At 41.0% G+C, this 24,702-nt stretch overlaps 1 protein-coding gene across 10 annotated transcripts in view; it reads right to left on the bottom strand.

Moving 5' to 3' along the window:
• The window catches only part of LOC135160765 (uncharacterized), a 183,855-nt gene that overhangs the window by 23,955 nt on the left and 135,198 nt on the right, over window positions 1-24,702 (bottom strand). For all 10 annotated transcript variants that reach the window (XM_064117717.1, XM_064117718.1, XM_064117719.1 and 7 more), the window contains exon 5: window positions 8,427-8,518. In XM_064117717.1, the coding sequence (XP_063973787.1) occupies window positions 8,427-8,518 (92 nt within the window). The remainder of the gene's footprint in view (window positions 1-8,426; window positions 8,519-24,702) is intronic.

The following is a 24,702-nucleotide window of genomic DNA, read 5'->3' as shown; positions in this document are numbered from 1 at the left end:
ATTATTGAATCCCACAAATTAATTAGGCATAAGCTCCTCCTGACCGAGAGATAATGGCCCAAAGGTTTCAAGATAAGGTTAGTCAGGTTATACAGTCTTTATACCCCATACCCTTCCTAAACACTAAGGATCGTAGGATTAGAGTATTAGGCAACGTCACGTCACTAGAGTCTAAAGAGCCTCCTTGGTACTGGTGTGCACCAAGAGATAGCCCCCAAAAGTTCCTCCGCCCCTCCTTCTCATCCCGTCCTACGGCATCATCTACAAGACCTTCTTCTCCTTCACGTAAAGTAGCACAGGAGGCAGACCCCTCTCCTGACAATTCCAATTAGATAAACCACCACCGGATCACAGCTCTTAGCGGTTAGGCTTGCCCCGGGATTTCCCTTGCCTCCTTCCCCTGCACTCTAGGACTATCTAAGTCTATTTCTGTAGTGTTCATAGTCATCGGGAGGAGTATCGAAACCTATTCCGTTCATTCTCGGAATATCGGTGTTAACGTCGTCGTCGTGGTCAGAATTCTCAGGATTCGAAGGTAGCCGGAAGTGGTTATTCCAATGGAGGATCAACGATCGTCAGTTTGTGACGGAGTTTGTAACATTTGGATAGATAAACTATCGGATATCGGACGATTCGAACTGGGATAATCATGAGACATTCAATCGTATTTTCGGAAATAGTTTTGGATGCGAAAGAAAATGTAGAGTAGCTGGGAAGTCCGGTCCTGGCATAATAAAAATAAAATTAATCAAGGGCTGGAAATTTTTTCAAACACATTCACCTCAAAAGTCACTTGGTTAAAGGAACACCAAGGGGTGCCTGACTCGGATAATTTAAGGTCCTCTGATCCGTGGATAATGTGCTGCGCCCTTGGTCCTAATACAGCCCCTTTGACACCACGTGGGTATACGCACGACACTTTTGCCTTTTCGCACTTTCTTTTCTACGTCTTTATACCTCCTCCCCATCAGCACCCTGCTGCAGGGCTCGTGGCTGATGTACGAGCTGGCAGTTGGGGTGTAAGTGAGCAGCCCGTGAAGGCAGAAGAAAACATTTCACCCCTTGGACTCGCCTCAGACTGGAATGGGGCGATGAGTTAGATTAAAATTGGATGTTTTGGAGATCTTTTGTTGATTCGGTGGGTGGAGTAGTGGATTCCAGACGACAATTGATGATTTTAATCGTCATTAGAAGTGCTGATGCTGAGCACTCGTAAGCAAATGAAATTGGAATTTCTCATCCTGGTCTGTCCATCTTCACTCCCCCAACATTCGTCCCCCACATGTCATCCAAGGGGATGAAACTCAGAATTAAAATTAAAAGTTTGAGTATACGATGCTTTGTCAGGTCACCAGTCGAAGCTTCAAGTGTTCGTGGAATATTTTTTTTGTCCACCCCCTATGATTTAACGAGGCAAGAAGTGGACACACTTGACCCAAACGAGTAGAAGGATGAAATCATCCCTTAACGATACTCATGATTGGCTTGATTTTCGAAAGGGAATAGTTCACCGATGTCCTTTGCTTTTTTTGGGGGGACACTGATCTGGTGGCTCTGGTGAAAGGTAAGAGAGGGATGAAAGATTTTAAAGCGGACTCATGTCGTATCGAGGGTTGGCTTTTTTATTTTTCATTCTTTCTTGTTCATCTTCGTTTTTCCTTTTTTTTGGAGGAAGGAAACTGGTCTGTGACTGGGACAGCTGCCCAGTTGGCCATCACTCCATCGTCTAGGACAACTCCGGCTCGAGGGAATTCTGCCCTCACTCCGAACTAACAACGTCCATCTTGCAGTATTTTTTATCGTCCTGAGAGGGTGGGGAGTAGTGCCTTACTTAAACCAATCGAATTCTGATAAAATATTTAACGGCTGACCGGTGAGTGCTGGAGGACGACGGGGCCCTCTCTTCAGATGCCCCAAGGAGCATCTTGATGTCACGATCATATATTTAAGAGGTTCAGTTGCTCTCATGGAAACTCACCAGTTTCTGGTAGTTTCTACTAAAGGAGATGGCCTTAAACAGCAGGGGGACAACCTCCGCAAGATATTATGTAATTTATCGTTGATGAATTGAGCAGATAAATTAATTAGATAAATTATTCAGTTAATGAACTGTGTCCATCTGCAGCTTTACTACTAGCAAGTTGCAGATCAATTCCAAAGGACTTCTTCTCTTGCCGATCGTACAATACTTATCCACTACCCTTTTTTTTATTTCAACAGGGTTAAGAGGCAACTCTCACCCCTATTTCAACAGGGAATACGTCATAGTCCGCATCCGTTGGTGGTGATTAAAGAGCACAGGAGGCAGCCTCTAGGGCGGTAAGGGCCCAAAATTGTATAGATGAAAAAGGACCAGCGGGAGGGGGTGAGTAGGTGGATGGTGGTTGCAAAATGCGGAATGGTGAAGCAGTAGGTATAAGGGATGTGTTTTACTCGGTGTGGGAAGACAGGGGAAAGAGGAGGGAGGGATACTTACGGCATCCCTACGCGGCACATATTTTCATATAACAAAACCATCTGCGTGCCGGGCATAACAAATTTCCACTGATTTATAGGTAAGTGGAAAGGCGCAAGACCCAGAGTGCTTTTGGTGGTGTAAAATATATGGCGAAATAAAGGACTGGTTGAAAAAAAAAATCAGACACACACCGGGTAAGGGATGATTTTTTTTCGCTGAAATGTGGTTGTTTCCATAATTGAGGATAAAATTAATAGGAATTTATTTGGAAAATTTGAGGCGAAATTTATCTTGGATTTGGGGGAGGGATGAGGGAGGGTTTAGTCGAGGACGGAGGCCCTGAAGGGTTACGGGTCGTTCGGGGGTGGTAAGGAGGAAATGGACCACCCAAGTGGATCGATAACGTCATAGTGACGAGCCTGGGGTGGGGGAGATTTGGTGGAAGTCTGGTAGAAGATTTTTGGGTGTTTTATGAACCTATTATATGATTCGAAAATTCCTGGGAAATTTTCGAATAATTTCTACCTTTATTTGCATTGCTACCCCTTTTGATAACTTCTGGAGGAACTATGAAAATTTGAATTTAGTTGAGTTGAAAAAACATCATGTAGAAAAAATAATTTTTTTACTAATGAAGACACTGCAAAAGTAGATTCAATTTTCTTTTATTTTGGGGTATAAAATCGCACGCAACATCTGCACAAACAAATCTCGCTTGATTTAGGAGTGAGAGAGACTCCCGGCGGTCGAGTTCTTACTGGAAACACCAGGAGAAGGAGGAGGAGAATATTCAGTGGGACTGGGAAGACAGTAAATTCTGAAATGAGCATGAAATAAACTGTCCTGGGTCTACGGGTAGTAATAATATGCTAACGTAACTGGGTACCCTTGGAATTGCTGGCGTGAAAATACTCGGCCGTGGTGACTATCGCCCTCGTCCAACCCATCCCATCCACCCTCAAAACCATTTCTCGAATTACGATGCAATTTCGAAAAGCGAGAGATGAGCCCGTTCGGGTCTCGTTAAAAACTCCGATAAACCGAGATATTTTCATTTCATTGTGATCTTGATGTTGATTCGATGGTTTTGATTAAAGTTATGATTAACTCCAATATCCATTTATATTTTTCAAACGATACTTTGACATGAAGACGAATTTTTGGATTCTAATTATTGAATTTCAATCGCAAGGTACATAAAGGTCCGATTTTGTTCTTACCAATCAATATATACATATAAATATCAATTGATCTGCTTTTGTGACTCATCACTTGAATCATAAAAAAATGTAATGATCATGAATTCAGAATTTCATTGTTCCAACGAATAACCAACAAAAATACTGAACACGATGAGATTTTCTATAGGTGTCAAAGCTCTTGTGAAGTACCAAAAAAACGAGACGATAAAACACAGAGGCAGTTTGTTATGTGAGGCAGTTGTAACAGAAGGTCACGTACGGGGTAACATGATTACAAATATATCATAACCTCCTTTCGTCTCCTTTCTGCAGCCCTCTCCGATACACGTGCGTCGCCTCTCGATGGCCCCGCAAATCACCGTAAGGGCCGTAAGGTACAATCCCCTTAAGAGGACTGGCTCATCCCTTTATCGTGCGCGTACGAGTGAATAAAGGTCGAGATTTTTATTTTCCCCTTTTGAGTTTTCCTGAGGAAATGCAAATAAATTATGTCCTCATTTGGTCAAGATAAAATACTATCGTCGCCATTGTTCTATTTTTTCCTCATGATTCTCCTATCTCCGTCTAAAGGGTGGGTCTACTCAGTTGTTTTACCATTAAAATGTTTGTGTCATTTCTCGCCTCAACTCGTGCCAAAATTTCAATTCAGGGATTACTGTCACCCAAGCAATTACAATGAAAAGGGCTGCTCTTAGGACTGCCTAGTTGCAGTACACGATTTAGCCAAGTGCCCAAACCCTCTCACTGTCAAAATTTTCCGTATTTCGATGGTGCTGTCTCAGCGTGAAGCAACCCAGAAGTAGCATGGGTTGTTGCTCCTTTCCTCAGATATTCTACTTGCCTAAACCCGAAAACCAGAGCTAATAAAAGCCCCACAATTACCTCCGGTTTTGGGCCATTTGTCTTGACTCGGCGCGTCTCATGCCCGATATAATTCACCCCTCTCCTCTTCTCTCATTCCTGTCTTCCCCCCCACACCTCCCCGCCCCTTATTCCCTTCACTCTGGAGACTCCTGGCAACAACACATTGTTGCCTAATGAGGTGTAAAACATTCCGAGATATTCCCTGTCTGAGGCTGAATGTCTGCAACCCCTGACGTTTACAGAATCTCCGAAAAATTAAAAGTTCCGGGTTTTTTTCAGGGGGTAAGGACTTGAAAAATAATAAACATGTAATATTCAATGTCAAAGGGTTAGTTTTACCTTCATACCCATAAGGGGAAATATAAATGTTGAATTTTTGACTGAAGTAGGTGAAGGGAAGAAATCACTTCCGATAACAGCGAGGGGAAACATTGATTTGATGGGTCATTGCGGTGGTCACGGGGTTGGAAAAATATTTTTGTGATGATGTGAGGGTTTTTGTGGCTTTTTTATTTTAGAAAATAATCAATTTTGGGGGAATGTGCTATCCATTGTTGTTAGTTACGTCGGATATTGGGCGAATGTGCTGGCTGAGTTGTGGAAGTATTTCGGAAAAATTTTTTTCAATTTTTTTTTTTCATAATTCAACCCCCAAACCGTTCCAGGACTCCCCGAGTCCACCAAGATTAATACGGTCAGCTATGTTTCTTGGCATATTTCAGATACTTGAGCTGTTAATTACTTTATGGACATTGTTGCGGATCCTGCAGGTCCACAGCGGAAATTCCCGAGTGTCTACCGCTCCCTCCAGTGGAATTTCAAAAAGGTAAAAATATTCAAGCGAATTTTACGAAGTTACGAACAATTTTCATGAAAATGATTTGCAAAAAAGTTCTATTCCATCGATCAGACCTTTAATTAATCTGATTTTAACGACGTGGGAATGATGATCCTACTTTTCTTCGGTGAAAACGAAAAATCTGTTGAATTTCAACGCAAAAATTGTCAACCCTTCATTGAGGGCTGCGAAATTTTCATGGGCGCATGTGAAAAACAGGGGGTTGAAGGATAATGGTTCTACTGGTATTTTCGGGGAGTGAAAAGAGATGGGGGTGAGTGTGCTAGCGTTATTACGTCTCTTCGAAAAGACTGAGTGAGATGAAGGGATGTGAAGCGCAAGCTTGTTCATGTCTCCAGCCCCCTACCCTCCCCCTTCTCGGGGGTGAGATACGCTTCGGGCTCATGTATTTATGCATTTTCACAGGCTCTGTGTGCCATCACCTCCATCCACTCCTTTTCTATCCGTACAAAACTCATGAAAGAGTCGTGTGAGAAAAGCTAGTCAAAGTAAAAAGAGAATTTTATTTTTTCCGTTGATTTGGAATTTGTGGTTTAGGAAAGGGAGTGCATCAACAAATTTTTTGCCTTTATCTGCAGTTTTGGTGAGCTTCCCTGATGTTTAAGCTTATGTTGGCAATTTTGTGTCAATTATCTGTTGGTTTTATAAGATTTTAAAATTTAGTTATGTAAAGTCAAGAGGGAAAACATTTTTGGTGAATTTATGGCGAAAGAATAATTGAAGCAAAGAATCGTCGAATATATGAAAAGCCATTTCAAATTGTTTTGAAATATTTTTAATGTACTTTAAATTGGGAAGTGCATGAAGCCATATTTACTCATTGAATTCAATTCTAGTTCACTTATGGACAAATGATTTATCGAAGGGAGTAAAGGCGTGTACCTGGGATGATGGGGATTTATTGGTAGGCGGAATGTGCTATGCTGGACGGTAAAAGCGATATAGCGCTTGGGAAAAACATCTCTTTCTTCGAGAATTTATTATTAAATCATAAATTCGAGGGTTTTTTTTTCGGTCGGTGATAAATTTTATGAGCCAGGAGAGTGAGTGAAGATTCCATAGATAAAAAACCAATGTCCCAAAACCTCTTTATGAAGAAAAAAATGGACTTCCAAGTGAATTATTTCATAAAACAAATTAATTATTTTTTTTATCATTCAATTACTTGTGTTGATGAAGTAATTTATTTTTTATTGCAAAGGGTAACATATTGTGTATGATAATGCGACAGTGTTCGTATGCTACAGTTGACCGAATCTAATTTTTCATTCCACTCTCCTTCCACTATTTCCTGTTTTTTTTATGGTTTTATTGAATATCACCCGAATTTTTATCAGTTCTCCCTGCAAATACGATTGTAAGTCGAAGGGAGGGTGGGGTTAGCCTTTAAAATGCATGCGTCTCCCTTAAATCAAGTACATACGGTGGGTTATGGCCAGTAGATACGGTCACCGTAATGGCTAGTACGTGAGGAATAACACAGGGAGAGAGAGAAAAACTTGACCCAATAAATTCTACTATTCCACTATCGTCTATTTTTTATCCCCAAAAAATTGAAAAATACGATTGAGCTGTCGCATATGTTAAAGATTGTCCTGTTTTCAACTGAAATATATTGGTGTAATTATCATTATATCATCATATATTTTTCAAATTGTTTTTTATTCTTAAAAAATGTGAGTCAATGATTTGAATAATTTTCAATGATCGCCCACTACTCAGAAATTACTCTATAATTAATGAATACCCAAAATTAGCTGAACTAACCTCTCCAACATCTTCATTTTTCCCAAGAAAAATAATTCAATCTCAGTCTATCCCTGGAGACGTTAAACAAGGAAAGAAAAAAAACAGAGAGGGATTTTTTATTATTTTTATTTCAATCTGAATCATAATTTTTCCGAGTTGTCGTGGGGACATGATTTATTCCCATCGATAGATCATATAAGAGAGAGCCAGGGCCGTTTTCGATGCTTTATTAGTGCACAGTTACAAGAGGGTAGAGGCAGGGATGACGGTGAGTCGGTGAGGGGGGATGGGGATGGGGGCAAAGAGAAAAGAGACCCCTGTCAGTTCTCAAACTCTCTCCTTCGAGTTCTCGGACTATTTACCCGTGGGGTTTTGGCCCGAACACATTCTCTCCTTTTTTTTTATCAACGCAATGGGGGTGCTGGTGGACTCCAGAGGGTGGATACAAACCCTCAGAAGAGCGAACATGAATTAAAGTTTTAATTTCTCTAAATCATTTTGACTTGTAATTCCATCATGTCTAAGGGAGGGAAAATGAATCAATTTTTTCGCAACAAGTATCTAAAGCGAGTTCCTACGCCCTAAGCCTTAAAAATGTCTTAAGGGTTTTGAGGGAATCATGTTCAAAATGATTTTTTTACTATGATGTTGCTATAGTAGACTATTTTACAACTAAGAAAACCAAAAGTCCCTTTTCTAGACCTTCTTATTTTATCTGCAATGTAAATTTCTGCAACCAGAGGTTTCATACCTACAAGAAATTTACCCTCCCACCCTCGCCATAGCCGTTAGGGAGAGCGTGACATATTGTTTCCATTCTTGCTTTCCCAGGGCGCTAAAGCGCAATAAAAAACAAGCATAAATATTCCCCATTTCCCTGTAAAGGAACGCAACCACTGCCGACTTGCGTAAGAACAATGCGGCCAAACATCAGAGGGCGATGAGGGGTGGAGCCCGAGGAGTCGCGAAGTGAGAGGGGGTGGAGAGGTTGGAGCTTGACTAATTTGTCTGAGTGGCTTTTTCGATGCTCTAGACGCTGGTGATATTTATCAAACCATCCAGAATCATTTCTTCATTACGTGAGAGAAAAAAAAAACCCCAATGGTTCATTTTTGCCGATGTCGCGGAGGGGGTGGGGGCTGCGGTCGACGGCGTTGGAAAGCTCGAGAAATTTCTGATTTCAAACAACTGAACTGTTTTGTTTTTGGGGGAGCATTATTGAGATTATTGCCCTGGGTTTTTCCGCGGGTTTTTCACGAGTTCATCGAATAGTTGAGAATTTTTTTTTACTCACAGTGTCACAGGTTCTTCAGGACTCGACGGAGATGCTATAGACACTGGAGTTGGACGAATCAACGCACCGGGCGATCGTCCACGCTCGTCCACCTGAAAAAATTAAGCGACGAAATTCCATGTGTCAATGCATTAGAAAATTGATTTCCACGTGAGGGGAAAATTTATGATAGAGGGAACAGTAGCTGGAACACTCGGTAAAATTCACTCTATCGAGATAGTAATTTTTCTTTTTGTCAAAATAAAATTTCCCTACCCCAGAATAAAATTCCTTCTGCTTTATACTTCCCATTCCAGCGATTCGACCCCAGCCGATCACAAACCCCATCACGAATTTTTATCGTTTTACTATTCTGGGGAGGTTTACTCGCCGATATACCGAGAGCACGGCAGTATGCAACAGGTAGCATCCTACCTGTCCTCAGTTAGAAAGAGTTAGGCTCACACTCCACGTGAAATCACTGCGTTCGGGGCTATCACTCACTCTGCACCGTAACACTCGAACCCCATTTCTTCGCCCCCTCCATCCCTATCTTTTACGGTGATTCGATCACTTTCCCCTTTAAGTCAAAATCCCGCACGCGACGGCTTCTGTTACAGAAATTGTCTGTTTTTTTTTATCATTCAAACGAGATGAAGTCGTTTGTGTGGGCTTTTGTTCTCTTTGTTGTTGATAATGTGATTGACAAGAGGGCGGATAAAAATGTGAGAAAAATGGGGGTTCGTGGGGGCAAATGGAGGATATTGTTGAATTTCCTCATTTTTTTAGGGGTGACTGGGTAATGCATAATTTGTCTGGACAGCGTCGGTAAAACATACGCCGAAGATAATTTAATCAGCCTCGGGGCTGATTGAAGATTTGTAATTAAAATAAATAATATGCAGGGAATTCAATTCAACAATTTTTTTCCCCGCCTCGCTACCCCATTTTTTCGTAAAATCGCTGTAAAGTCAAATTGTTAATGTTTCAGTCAAAAGTTGTGCAATTCCAGGTGGGAATCCCCGCGATTCGATCAACAGTGGTTGAGTTAAAAAAAGAGAAAAGAAGGTAGAGGGGGGGTGGGATAGAAGGCAACGTGATTTGCATTCCTCCGGTCCTCTCGTCGGCATAAAAATTCCCGGGCGATAACTTCCTTTGTTCCTTTCCCTCTGTGACCGCGCACAGCGGCTTCAAGCCATCCCTCCAGTATTTTTATTTCCTCATCGTTCTTTTTTTTCCTCTCTTTTTTACCACCAGCTTATATTACATTTTTTTCCCTGATTAAAGGTACACCGCGACGCACAAACGTTTGAATATTTTTTCTTCATTTATTCTATTTCATCAGAAAACTTTGGCCCAACATTTTTGGATTTCGGACGATTGGGTAGAAGATTTATAAAAATAATTATTCTTTCAGTTTGCCACTGGCAATTTTTCCTCTGAACCCTGGGCACACCAACATCCATTTCTACTTCAAAATGTGTCTCCTAAAATTGCTCAAAAAGCTCTCCCTTCGTGACTTTTCCCTCACAAAAAATCTCTCTCAGCCAAAAAATAATAATAACTCATCTCCCGGCCCTCCTGACGTTCATTTTCTCCTTAAAAATTCACCCAATTCTTCCTTCCAACCCCTAAATATTCTTTCCTCTCATCACCTTTACTCCCATAAAAAATCATGCTCAGAATCGTGGAATCCAGTTGCAGCTTCACATAAAGCACAGGGGATGGGTCCCGAAGTCAATCCGCTTTGCAGTCCGAGACTACCGGGCAATAAACCGAGACTTCTCTTTGCAGCAAAGGCACCCGAGCCCCAACCCCCAGCATTTTCCACCCTCAAACGCCCCCTGCCCACCATCCTCTTCTTTCCGGGCACACGGCTGATTAAACGCGCAACTACGTAACGTAACGCAAATATACTGGCCCCCAGCCCCACTTCCACGGCTTCTCCGTCCCTTCCTCGAGTTCCTTCTAACTCACCCCCCCCCCGTCCCCCGGCCTTTTTTTTCCTGGAGCTTTTCGATTCCACCTTTCGTATCTCTTTGAATTCCGAGCTCTCTCTATCTGCCATTCCTCTCCGGCTCTCCGGTCACTTGACGGAAATATTTATCGAGGGTTTGTTCCTGGGGGTGGAGAGGGGAAGGAGGGTGGCGGGCCCAGGGGGTGAGGAAGGATCGTTTGCTCATCGATATAGACTTCCTCCTGCCCCCTGATTTTCCAGATGTCGTCACGTCGTCAACTCTTCTTTGATCCTATCGAGGGGGAGTTCTATTACAAATTTTATTTACACTCTTAATTACATTTTCCAGAGCACACTACGATTATATTCATGGTGTGGGTGAAAGCGATATCTTACATATTTTATGGTGTTTTTTTTGTGGTAGCCCAGGGTCAACAATAATGACGCAGTCGGCCCCACTGGTTTGGAATGAAACCAAAAAATTTTTGAAGGGAAAAAATGATTGAAAACTTTTTCTTTCGCAACCGTGAGAAAACGGAAACTTTACGGACTCTGGGCGAAACTTAAATGTATTTTTTATGGCTTAAAGTTTTTTACGGGGCTCCGTGCTACTTCTGCCATCAATTCGTCATATGAAATTTTACAGCCTAGGTCGTGGATTTTTACGGATTCTATATGGGCCTTGGGCGGGTTTTTAATACCATTGGTCATGAGCTTTTCTATGAACTAGAATTAACTTCACTTATTAACAGTCCCTGAAATAAGATTTAATAACTTTAGAGAAACTAAAATCACTGACTTCTGACTCTTGTCGGTCGAGTGCCGAATAATATTCTTTCAAAGAAGAATTTTTGAAAAATCTGAAAATGGTAATAAAAAAATGAAGACGTTGACAAAGTATTAAAGACTGAGCTCCTTCCCCACCACTTATTTTCCACTACATTCATCACTGTGAAATCGATTCCCCCTCAATTTGACTTCACTCGAGTGCCCATAATCATTAATGCCATCAAATAAATTTCATTCTTCCCCTGAATAATTTTTTAAAACTCTCACGACCGCAAAAAGCTAGTGTTTTGCTTTGGCAACCCACTCATGTCTCAAGAGATACTCTAGTACCCACCCAAGGTCATATTTGGGATTAAGGCGGGTGCACAGGAGATCTCTACCTCTTCTCCCTCTCCCTCTCAGCCACTCTCAATTTTGCGGTGTAGAGAGAAGAGGCTGTGCCAACCATTCCAAGCGTTATGTCTAAAGCAGCTCTCCCCATTATCTTAACAAATCTAATCTCGCCGGTGGGTGTTTATAAATGTCTTGTTTTCTGCGGGAATGGTGAAACAAGGACATTCAGAGACTCACTCCTAGGATCCACTCTTCACCCCTCTGTGAAAATGCTGGTTAGAGATTTTTTTTAATTTTTAAAAACCATCGTTACTCTTTTTAGAAGCCAATCGTTGGAGATAAAACAAAGTATTTCCAAAAATAAATAATTAAAATCCGAGAATCTATGTCAATAAAAAAAAAACAATTTGTGGGACCTCCAATAGCGTCTGATTTCGGTACAGAAAAAAAATGCGCATCAAATCTCAAGGCTTTTTCCCTTCACAAATTGATTCCATCCAATTTCTCGGACATTTGACGTTGTAAATGGGCGCCTTTGAGTATGCGAGAGAAAGAAAAAAAAAGCATATATTCCCCAACAATTCAGACGAAAAGTTTTCCCTTTTCGCATGTGCATCAGGGATATACGATCCTATGCAAAGGCGTTAGGAGGGCCAAGGGGTTAGCATAATGTCCTCGGGCATACAGGCATAGCCTGTAGCTTTGACACCCCTCAGTGTCGAGTACTTTGTGTGCAAATTACGCCCCCGGATTCAAGCTGAAACTCACCCCCACGGGAGTTTGGTAAAAGTCTCACAATATATCGGAAGACGAATTTCCAAATCACGTGATGCTTATTCTCCATTCCCCATACCAAAGATATCCTCCTGTTTTTTGCCCTTATTTCTTTCTGGCAGGTATTCAACCCTTCTGGACCACCCCCAAGAGGACAGTTTCCTTAGGAGGGTGCCTTAACATTCCGCCAAGCCACAACGAATTAAGTAGAAGAGACTCCGGGTTTTAACTCCAAGCGGGAAAATCCGTGAGGGCATGTGGAGGGAGTAAAAAGGATTCTTATTATTGCTCTTAAGGGATTACCGCCCTCTCGCTAGTTCAACGGGGATTTCAACCCTACACTCGGGATTGTAATAACAGGAACTCATGGGCTAGTAAAGCTGCTGAATAACTTCTATGATTTCTTCTTTCAGTATTGCTATTTGGGGCTGTTTCCAAAAATATTGAACCGACATTTTTATTTTTTGGGCAAAGGGCTTTGGCTTTGAGAAGGGGTTGACTTGAATCGCAAGGTATATTATCATTCGATATCACTCTCCATCGACTTTTAATTCTGTGTTACAGAAAGCAGTGCAAAAATTTGTTCCCTCAAACTGACATCGGTAATTTGTGTTTTCACATGAAAATAACATGGAGGCGCCTGTGGCCCGTCTTACATTATTTAGGAGGAGTGAAAAAGACAGGATGAAGATGAGGAGGGTAGCCCCGATGTAGCCGCATGCTAATCACTCGACCCAGATTGAATAATGAATCAGTATTCTTTCCCTGGGTATGGCCTCAGCCGTCCTCCTCACTTCTACGTGACAGGTTTTTTATTACCCCTAGACGTCTGGGGTGACTTCGATGGAACGTCCAGAGGAGGGTTTTCCCGTTTTATCCAGGGATCGTTAGTGCCATCCATCCGGGATTAGACCCATCGAATTTTGATTAGGGAATAAATGAGAAAAATGTTGAGGGAAGCATTGCCAACCTCCCGATGTTATAAAATTACAAATTAATTTCCGGTTGTCATGAGAGGGTAATAAAGGTTTGAGGGATCGTGATATGCACAAGGGCTGTAAATCAGAATTTTCAGCAACAATTCACGATAAAATAAATATTTTACCCATTGAAATTCACCGCAAAATTGAAATTATAATTTCAAGTGGTGGCGGTGTACCTTTTTTTCATCCCTTTTATTAAAGAACAATGGAGGTACCTCCTTGAGGGTAAGAAACATTTTTAATATAATTAAGTGGGAAATCTTTGCGGATGCCCAACCACCCACGGTTTTACTCAAAAGAAGGGTAGGTCTCTCTCTTTCGGAGAGAGGCTGCTGGATGTAAGAAGGGTTGTATTCAGGCTTGCCTACAGGGCATGTTAATGCACTCTGAGATCTTAGCACTTACACTCCAACACGCCCAGTCCGTATAACCCACCCCATAGTCTTCATCCACAGGGAAACCATTTCGCTCTCTTTTCCACTCGTAGACGATTTCTCGTTTAAACTAACCCTCATCCCCTGAAAAAGCGAGTGAGACGCCTCCAGAGGGCTTTCACGGACGACGCCTTAAATCCGAATCTCTTCTATCCCCAACTACTCTTCTACCCCCACCCCCTCCACCCACTTATCCCGTGAAAAACCACCCCCTCGGGTTTTTACGGAGGATTAAAATTTTAATCCAATAGAAATTAAAGAAATCATTGTGCCATAGACCCATCCACTAGCTCGAACTCAAAAAAAAATTATTTATCAATCACAATATTTTAAACATTGAATAACGAAAAAATTTCAATAAAAAAATTATTGACGCATAAACAGGATTATTATTCAACCCTTCAACCGTCAGGAATTCTATCAATAGTTCATTGACTCAATAAAAAGTTACTTCAGGCGATTCACATGAATGCGACATTACGAAACAATAGAATTGTCTGAACAGCTGATCGATTCTCCATATTTTTCATTCAGTAATGAATATTTGTCGAAGCTTGTCTTGTCCCGTTCAAAGGATTGTCGCTATTTATAAACAGAAATGCAGAATTCAATTGACGTAATCCACTCACTCACTCATATTTTTAAAAATTTCAAGTCAATATATCCTAATTTGTCAAGTGGAAGCCTTCGAATATCACAAATTACCACCTGGAAGATCTGAATTTAAATCTTTCTGAAATTTCAAAACAAGCTTTTAAAAATTAGATCTCTCCATCGTCCCGATGGAGTCATTTCATTCACTCTTCCCTTTCAAAAAAAGAAACAATCCTTCCCATTACCTCACGCGTCAAGAAAACCCCCGAAGAGTCGAAACAAAAAAATCTTAATTAACGATTCCATTGTTCCTGTGTTCACTTGAACGTTGGTGGAGGTGGGAGGGTGGGAGGGGTGGGGTGGGGGGCTCTGCGAAACGTCCCCGTGAATTGGCAACTTTTTGTTCCATCTCCTTCATTTTTATTTTCTCCTCTTTCACCAGTGAAAAGGGTCGCCGCAGGCCTGGTGATAAAAAAAACGAGGCAGAAGGGAGGAAGAGGAAAAAATGGGGGAGGAAGAGGCACTTTAACCCGGACAAGTACCTATCCGACGAGTAACCACGACCGATAGGCACCCACCGCATACAGAACGAGACAGAGAGAGAGAGAGAGAACAAGCACAAAGCCCTTGATGGATGGGTAGCCACGGGGCTCTAACCCACGACTGACCACCTGTTGAAACTGTGAACACTAGGTCCCCCCTGTCGGTTGCACGCACCTGTATACGCACGCGACTCGGCTCCTCCCGAAAATCATAAAAAAAAATTAACGAAAAAAGACAGACCACATGGCCATGGGTATCAACCCCTCAATTTCATTGAGTTTTTTTTTCGTTCTTTTTGTTCCCTGTCTCCGTCGATTTTCTGTGACTTTTATGTATTCATGCGATTTTATGAATTTTCCTGGGGGTTTTGTTGAATAAAACAGACGGTATTATTTATAGTCGTTGTAGTTTTTTCTTGTAAAATATAACTCGTCATTTTGCGCAGATAAATTGTCAGCTGTTTTTTTTTTATCACATTCCACCAATCGAATTATTTATAGACAATTTATTCTCTCTGTGAGTTGAGTCAATTGGACAATAGAATTGTATTTATAAATCACGGTCATGAGGTAAATGCGAGGCAACGATTTTCAATAATTAATCGCCAATGAATGAAAAATATTGGGAATCCATCAGGTGTTGGAGCAGCGCCATATTGTCGGGCTCATGCGTATTTGAGGGTTAATATGAGACTAATCATCTAAAAATTTCATCTTAACTCTAAACCCAAAGAGACTCGCGAAATTGGTGGAGACTTTTAACTCGACCAATAATACCTATCGTGTTGCGCACATATTAATAAAAGAGGTATTCTATTTATGGATTGAGAGCGTTTCATTCATGCGTTTGCGTCAAACGTTTCAAAGAGCGAGTGGACAAAAAAAAGGCAAAAGAACGGGGGAAAAAAATTGCACATTGAGGGAGAATAAATGACAAAAGCCAGTGTAGAGATAGCAGACGATTCATGCGCTTCATACACATGTGAGTGCGTCGCCTCGAGGCAAATGTACGGAATGAAATAAATGGAAATCCATGTCTTCTGACGCGCACCACGGCTACATAATGCATCCCAGCATCAATTGTCAGGATAAAGGAGGAAAAAAAAATCAAATGAAATAGCTGTGTATTTCTCAATGGAGAAAATGTCCGCTTGAGTCATTGGCACATATGTGGGAAGAAATCCCTATTATTTTCACATTATTATTCCGACTTTTAAAGGTAACTAGACTTTTTTTTCAAGTCAATTGTCCTTCACAATATCGAAAGGTTCTTTGCGTAACTTCAGGTCATTTCGCGACACCGATTGTGCTCCTCGCGCGTCGCATTTGAATTTCCCGCCACGACTGTGAACATATGGCCATTCTAACGAATATTTATCCCCCATTGACAATTATCTTTGCCCACTAGATGATCTATTACTGCAGACATTTTAAAGACAAATTTATTTTATTTAAAAAAATGTTATTACTCGATTTTTTTTCCTCTTCAAATTTCAACGGAGAAAGGGGTTTTGGATCGATCGTGTGGAAAGACCGAGGCATTTACAACCGATGAATATTCCCCCACCGAATGGCCCTCGATATTGAATTGGCTCCTGCCTAATTGTAACCTCCACCAACTCACCTCCCCCCTCCCCCAGCCCCTCTCCACGTCTCTTCAATTCACTTGTAAACGAAATTTGCATAATTCTTACATCGTCGTTTTCTGCAATCGATTCTACCCCACCCCCTGGCCACTCCCTCCATCATTGAAATACCACTCAAATATGTACCTCTCCATCAAAACTCTGATTTCTGGACTTGGAGGAAATTCACATCGAGGGAATTAACCCTTGGATGACCAACTCGGGGAGGGAAAGAGGAAGGGGGGAAAAATTAACCCCAGTGGTAAATATGGAGTTACCCTTCAAGTTTTTTCAGACGCAAGTGAGGGGGTGAGGGACTGCAAAGGGTCAGTCGAGACATTTTCGGTGTCGTGGGTAATGTAATAAAAATAAAAAAAAAGGTAGATATTTGGTCTGAGTGGTTGAGAAAAAAAATTAATTCGAGGTTATACCAATTAAGGAATTTACAGACGAGTTTCGAGTGTTTTTTTCGCTCAGCATCATTAATTCGACAAAGTTTTTATTCACTTGGCTATCGGGACTGCGGGAAAAATGGCGATTCATTTAATTTAGTTTTAATATTTAATTCCGTAGAAAGTAATCATGCAGATTGTAAATTAGGGGAATTTTGAAACAGGGGATTTGAAGAGACACTTGGCAGTCTTAAACCATAAAAATCCATCCTTAATCTACATATGTTCTCGTCAAGCAGCGCTTTGTCTCCCAGGAATAAGAGGCCTCATTATGGATGCAAAACTGCCCATTCATATTCAAAATTTTATATCTGTCTGTCTTGCTCTCATCTCCATTGCCCCAATCCTTAAAATTCTCATCCTACTATTCGTCCCTAATGCTCGAGTCTCCCGGCTAATTTATTCTCCGTTCGATCCATAACAGATTCCACTTTCTATATTTGGATTCATTAATATTTTCTCAGTTTAAATGTCCGCGAAGAATAACACACCATCTGACGGTTATTTTCTTTAAAAATTAAACAAAATTTTTTAATTATTTCCTGAAGCAAAACCCTAAAGCATCCCCTTTCTATTCCAGACATTTAACTTGACTGATTTTAACTTGTCACATGTTGAATAAATTACTCGTAATATTTGACTGGAAATTCACGCTTTTGTACGTCAATTCTACTGTAATTTTTTCCAAAAACACTAACGGACAGGAGAGACCATAAGAGTGGCCGGATTGGGGTGGAGGGGATGAGATGAGATGGTATGAGTAGTGGGTGTGAGATGGTTGCTCGCCTCGTCGAAGAGATAATCATATTAGCCCAACGCTATAACTTGTCTATGCATAAGCATAATACCAAGAGAGGTGGTCCTGGGTCCTGGGATCCTAGCCAGGGATACTCTTGGTATATATTTTAAGCTCTCTATGGCGTTCCCTACCCACCACCCAACCACCCACCCCATCCTTACCTCAACCCACAATTCTCAAGCCAACCCCTCGAACACTCGTGTCTATGTGTGTATACCCGCCGGCTTCTGGGCTCTATTCTACGTTCATGGAAACGAAGGTGCAACGTACAACGTTAATCAGAGTAATTGAATTAGCCACGCGCTCGACTGTTGTAATTATGACTATTTATAATGATTCCATGGTATACCGAATTAGCTCGTATCTGCATGCTCTCTCAAACGTGTATAATTGATTAAATGATTTTTTCAAAGGGGAAGAGTCATTCCCTGAAGAGAGTACACGAAGAAAAGTGAATACTACAAATTATCCTAATATTTTACCATAAGCCTCTGGTAAACGATTGATCAACTTGACCTGCAGGGTGACTCTTACCCTCTAAAGGTGTATAAATTATACTGCTCTAGAGTAACATGAATTTTAATAAAATTGAGGATAAATTTTATTGAAATCGGGAGTCAATGGTGATGAAAAAAATCGAATCACTGGTCTCACTCTTTCTCAATTGAAAGCATGATGAACGATATCGATGAGTCACAGAATTTCTATTATTGGGTTTATTTTTGCGTCAGCGTGCGTTCACCCATGGAAAAGTGAACTTTATGTTCCAACTTTGTGAATCGTAATGGGTGATATACCCGAAAAAATGGAAAGCTCTAATTGCAACGATTACAAAGCTCCCACTCGGAAGGAAAAATATCCGAAACTCACACCCAGCGTCTCACTTCATTAACCGCAATCCATCCATCCATCCTCACCATACGGGTAAAGTAACTCGGAATAAGACGAAGTAAAGACCGAGAAACAGAGAGCGAGAATATGAAACGACTAAGATTAATTGCATTCCGCACAGTGAGAAGTGGTGGCGTATTTTAAAGGAAAACTACCTTCGTGTGAGAACGCAAAGAGACGAGATGAAGAGGAGAATTGAGGACCTAAAAAGATAGGAGGAAGTACAGAGACAGGAGGGTGAGGGTGGGTGGAAAAGACGTGAGAGATTCCTGGCACTGATGGAAGGTCCTCAAACCCCGAGAATTTTGGCTTCAACTGGAGAACAGGAGACTGAGAGAAGACATCGCCCGCGGTCTTGTTGTATTTATCATATAATTACCATAATAGAGCCTGAATCTCTAAACCCCAGCCCTATCCAAGCCTTTCTACCCCGTACCGTGGCCACCAACCACAAATTGGAAACTCTCGAATACATTTTCCGTATTTTCCTCTTCACTAAAACCTCATCATCTCATTCCCATCTGCATCAAACAGACGGAAACTTTTTGGACATGTGAATTATTTAATGACAGGGGATTAATTGATGGTATAGCTTGTCATTTTCTAGTTTGTCAGTTGTAAAGAGAAAAATATAAGCAGTGAATGTCAGTGAATTAGTGATGACCGAGAGTGATATATGAATAGTGAACTTTTTGTCGATAAATCGAGGGATGAGAATCCAGTTGGTGCTTAGCCAGGGGTGAGAGATTATACCTTCCAGGGTTATAGAATAATAGGATTAATGTGTTGACAATTGTGGTTTTTTAGGGATCGAGGGCTGAATTTATTTCCCAACAATTGACAAAATATTTTTAAAACTGTTTACCGACCGTTGGCAGACTGTTGATGGGAAAATTGATGGATCATGACAATAATCCATGTCATGGCCGAACGAAATTCTGGGTGGAATTACCCAAGTAATATTTATCGGCGCATCGCTGGGAGACTGTTGGCATGAGGCTTTACACTAATGATTCTCACATTCATGAGGACGTGAAGTGTCAAATATCATTTTTCAGACAAGTGAGGATTGAGAGCAGGATAAAATACGATTGTTTCTATTTATGGAAAGGAGGGAACCATGGATTGAATAAAATTGTCTGGTAATTCGTGGAAAAAAACTTTCAGTTGCATTTTCAATTCGCATATATTTTTTTGCTCACCGATAGGAGAGGGCAATTTATATCGATGGCTTATTCGCCATCGGATCGCATTCAGAATCTATTTTTCAAAGGCCTATTCGCAGTTTTGTACTTCAGTTTATTCCGTAATATCATGGTCTCAACCCTCCCCAAAGCCGACTATTTCCCCTTGTGCGAAAAAAATACGCTGGAGAGACGAGACAACCCCCATTGTTCGCAATATAATTTTTCTTTCTTCCTTGTATCAATGTCTTTTTATAGACAATGGTTTATTCGTTTCTGGGTGGAAATTGAGGGTTATTGGAGGTGATGAAGGGATTGATCACTCGACATAATTTCATTTGAATATTCGGAAAATGGTAAATCAATAGTATGTATGCAGCTGCCTCTTTTTTCAGTGAAGAAGGGAGGGTGGTTTTGAGGAATATTTTCAGCTTGAAATGGGAAAGCAATTCTTTTACAAATTCTCCGGATATTATTATGGGGAAAATTAAGTGGTCGTTTAATTCAAGAATGTGCAAAATGCCAGAATGGACTTGTGAATTTACGGTTTTGTGTACAATGGTGAAGTATTTTCTAGTCAATGATGTTCAGTTTCGTGGAAAGATATTGCGGGCTAAATAGCTGGGTTCTTTGATGTTTCACAAGCCTTTTGCCCATGATATTCTCCCTAAAAGCTCCTATTCTAGCATCAGATAATTAATGTGAAAGGTTATAACTGATGCGGGTACATTTCCGCGTAATGCGAATACCAAATTATTTGGTTCTGGCATTACCAAAATTCCTAATTGTTAATTATTTTCTTTAAAATATGTATTATTCCGGGGAAAATATCAGAGGCCAAAAATTTACTTCGTGAGAAGGGCGGGAAGTTTCGAAGGATCAAATTACAGGATAAAAATTAAGTCTGACCTAAATTGAGAAATTAAATTCTACATTTCTTTGAATCCAATTGTAAAGTTTATAGCGTATAAACAATCATCGGGTCAATATTTGCATTTTTGTAAATCACTGGTTCTAAGGGCATCAGACTCATATTTTTAAGCCCTCAGGGGCGCCCCTTAATTCACACTCGAAAACGTGTGACGTTAAAAACGTTTGAAATTGACCGTAAATAATTATATTTGCATATTCATTGTAAAGTAAATATTTAACTGACCTTTACACCATAGAGTGGTAAAACGAGAATGAATTTTACCCGGTGTGATACCCTCTTAACTCCCCGGAAAAGGGGTATGAGGATTTTTAGAGAGACGGATAGTCCCTCATTCGTGGTGCGTGAGACTTTCATATATGACCCTCTGGCGGTTACGGAAATTTTAGCTTAATTTTACGCGGCAGCCGCTGAGACCCCTTGGACAAGTGTTATTTTTGTAATGCTGAGAAGGGTGTAATGGTGGGTTAAACATTGAAACCAAGGTGGTTGGGAAAAAAAAGGGAAGGGGTTGGAGTTGGGGTGAATTTGTGAATAATGGAATGACGGGGTAAATACTTTTTCTGGAGATTGGATCAAAAATTTGTTTTCTCTCTTTGGGGGAAAAAAATCTGCGCCTGGAAAAAGTCCGGAAAAGATCACAAAATTTTGTCTGCAATTGAGGAAAAAAATGGAGGAATTTCAACCTTCGTGACTATTGTCATTGCGACGTAACCTGACGTGATCTGACTGTTCACAAGTTATTTCCACCTGAGCAATTTTTTTATTTTTTTAATGTATTGCATTAGTGAGGAAAAGTCTTTATCACTTCTCTATCATGAAAATCATTTCCACGCACAGACCTAGAAAGTGTTTGGCGTCACCAAGGGTGCGTTTCATCTTCAGTAGCTGTCAATAAAAGAGACCGATGGTTCTGCCTAACATATTACCCAATATCATCATCCATCTTTTATCGAGAAACCAAACTTTCTCGAGTTCCCTTTCTCCTAAAAAAAACAAACAGAAGCACCGCCAAAACTTCGAGTATATTCTGGCTCCGCGAGGTTAATTGACGCAATTTTCCGGGTAAGGTTTGAAGGGCTCAGGTGTGGAGTCACCGCGTAATAGGTCCCCTCGCTCACCTGATCAATGCGATATCCATTCACCATCGGGATCGATTCCGAAAGTACTCTTTTTTTCACCCCTGTTTCCCCTCTCGTTCTACCTCCCTTTTCAAGGAGTTTCGGGACCTCCAATAATTTTTGTTTTTTTCTTCTTTTTCAACCATCCCCATCATTCTCAATATTTCATGAATGAATTTTTACTGTTCTCGGAAGTGGTAAATAAAAAAATTATTAGGGGGATACGCTTTTGTATAAGTGAGTTGAAAAACGCTGAGAAAAGTACTCTCGTTTCACCAGTTTATGTCTCACACAACAATGGCTACGATAAACAATAAACATTCGAAATTATTTCATGACATACACTGAAGATATTCAATGAATTTAAAAATGAATCGAAACAATCAGCAATTCGTCTTTCGAAAATGACAACGAACTTAACAAAATAAATTCATTTGAAATATAATGAGAGCTCCAAAAATGGTACCTCATTGAACAAATGGTTCTCCATTTCCACTTTCTCGTCCCACGAGGAATAGATACCGCTGGTGGAGTTCATTTCATCCTCTCGCGCCCCCCTCCCACCCTCTCTCCTCACCCCAATTCTCCTGATGAAGATGTCGCACACGCCAGGGACCCGCAGGTCTCCAGATTACCCGAGCGAAAGCCCTGGTCAGGGCACATGCTAATTGCTTTATTTGACATCAAGAAATAATGTACGTTGGAGAGGATACCGCTATATGGTCCTCTGGTTTTCTCTACATTGGCTTTTCTACGACATAGCCACTTACATTCCCACTACTCATACATTCCCGGTTACTCCTCGTGTCCCTTGATGCCCTTCGTGGAACCCTTCAGACTGCCCGCACAGTCGGCCTGTTTTCTTGTCCATTTCCCACTCTCTCAGGTGGACTACATCTCATGATAACGGGGTTGGTTGGGTTATTACTCAGGTCACCGGATTCGTTAAATCTTTCACTTTGGGTTTATTGATGCTTCGGGGTGATTTAGCTTGTTTCTGTTGTTCCAACGAGGGTGGAATTTTTTTTCGTATCACCTCCCGGAGATTTGAAAAGGGGTCAGCTCCATCTTTAGATCAGGTTTTGTCGAAGTTAAAATGTCTAAAATTGAGCCATGAAATACATTTTCACTTCACAAGGGGAGACTGAATTTTTGTCAAGACCACAGAGAGCTGAGGAGACCCTCCCAACCCCAGGAGACGAGGAACGGTGGAGGGAGCAAAGCCTGCGGAGGTACTTCCAAGGGAAATTTCACAAAGGCTTGACCCCAAGGCCACGTAATGAATGTTATATAACCCTTTTAATGCTTTACGCCTCTTACGTTTTTTCCCACAGCCTTAACCCCCTCCTTATGACTTTTTTTAACATTTTATTTGACCTCATATCTCTCTCCCCAACGCCGCAAAAGTCCCCCCAGGGTCCTGGGGTAATTATCTGGCGTGAATTGAGCTGGTTTAATTTAGATTTTTCAATCTTCGGGTTTAATTTGATTTGTCAAGATGGATCTTTTTATATTTTTTATTTTTAAATGAGTTAGGAAGATGGAAACTCATGAAAGCTCTCTCAGAACATGAAGGGATGGTTAAAAGGACAACACAAGTGAAATCAAACGTGGTGGCATCGTGGAAACCCTGAGGGGACCCTGGCAGATTCTTTCTAACATTCAAAAGTGTCGAAGAATCCGATGTGGCCTTAATTTTAGGGCTCGTTTTTATATTGGATAATTTACTTCCGATGTGTAGCTTTCATTGGGTTATATAGGGCCTAGTGAGAGTGTGCAAAGGATGAAAATAATTTTTCTTATTTGGTTCTTCGTAAAATTCTCTCTCGGAACAGGTCGTAATACATGATCACGGGGGTGCACACGTGGGAAATAGAACGTCCGACCGAAGAAGGTAAAATTGCCACATTAGGGGTTGAACTGAGGATACTATAAGTTGAGGTTAGCCTAATGACGGTTTAAGACTTTTCGCCCTTCGGTTGTGCTCCGATATTTTTCAACACTGGAGTAATCAATACCAGACTTTGAAGATTCCTCTCTGTGATTCTAGCCAAGTCACAGAGTTCTCCATTTCCTAGGAAACTTGGAACTCAGGATAGTCTTCGTCAAGCACGGACTTCCAAATCCTATCAGTTCCTCGATCAAATCAACATTCACCACCAAAACTCGTCATCCCCCCCATCGCAATCCTCGCATTTTCACATCGAGCAAAATTTCCAAAATTATCAGGTACTATCCACCTCATATGGGACTTTCGATGCACGTAGCTATGTTAATCTCGCTTCCGGCATTCTTAGAAGGCAGTCAAGAAGGTGGTGGTGGGTGGGTGAGAGTAGGTGAGGTAGGTTGGAAATAGACAGAGGATTGCTTCTCTCAAATAGTTAACTGCCTTCGCACGAAGGCACCAGCAACTTTAGAGAAAGGAGTTTGGTATACGCATCTCTCTCCTCTCTCCCTCTCTCTATTTCAGCCCTTCCTTTACCATTTTCCTTTGCTCTATCTCGTACTTCTCCGGGTAAAGTTTAATTCAACTGGGCGGGCAACCGGGCGTAAATGCTTGAATGATTTGTTGCAAATCGAAAGTCGCACCAGCGAGGGGTGTCCTCTTTTCTCACGTACGTGTGTACGTGATGCTAACTATCGCTAAATTTTAAACGAAAATATTCAATTATATTTACTCGTACTTGTTTTTTTTTTATTTAAAAAATATGGTAACGCTTGCTAATTCTTCACTATTATGCGTTGAAAAATTTTTTATTTAATTTTCGTTCGTCTAGAGATCACCTGATAATAAGAATTCTTTTTTTTTCTAGTTATTTTCTTCGTTTAATTAAAAATAAAATTAGTCTCGAAATTGATTCCAAGTTTCTGATACCAATAAGCTCAGT

The sequence above is a fragment of the Diachasmimorpha longicaudata genome, chromosome 3, assembly GCF_034640455.1.
Source record: "Diachasmimorpha longicaudata isolate KC_UGA_2023 chromosome 3, iyDiaLong2, whole genome shotgun sequence".
NCBI classification, from domain to species: domain Eukaryota; kingdom Metazoa; phylum Arthropoda; class Insecta; order Hymenoptera; family Braconidae; genus Diachasmimorpha; species Diachasmimorpha longicaudata.
Note: the sequence above shows the minus strand (reverse complement) of the source record. Positions and strands in the feature narration are given on the sequence as shown.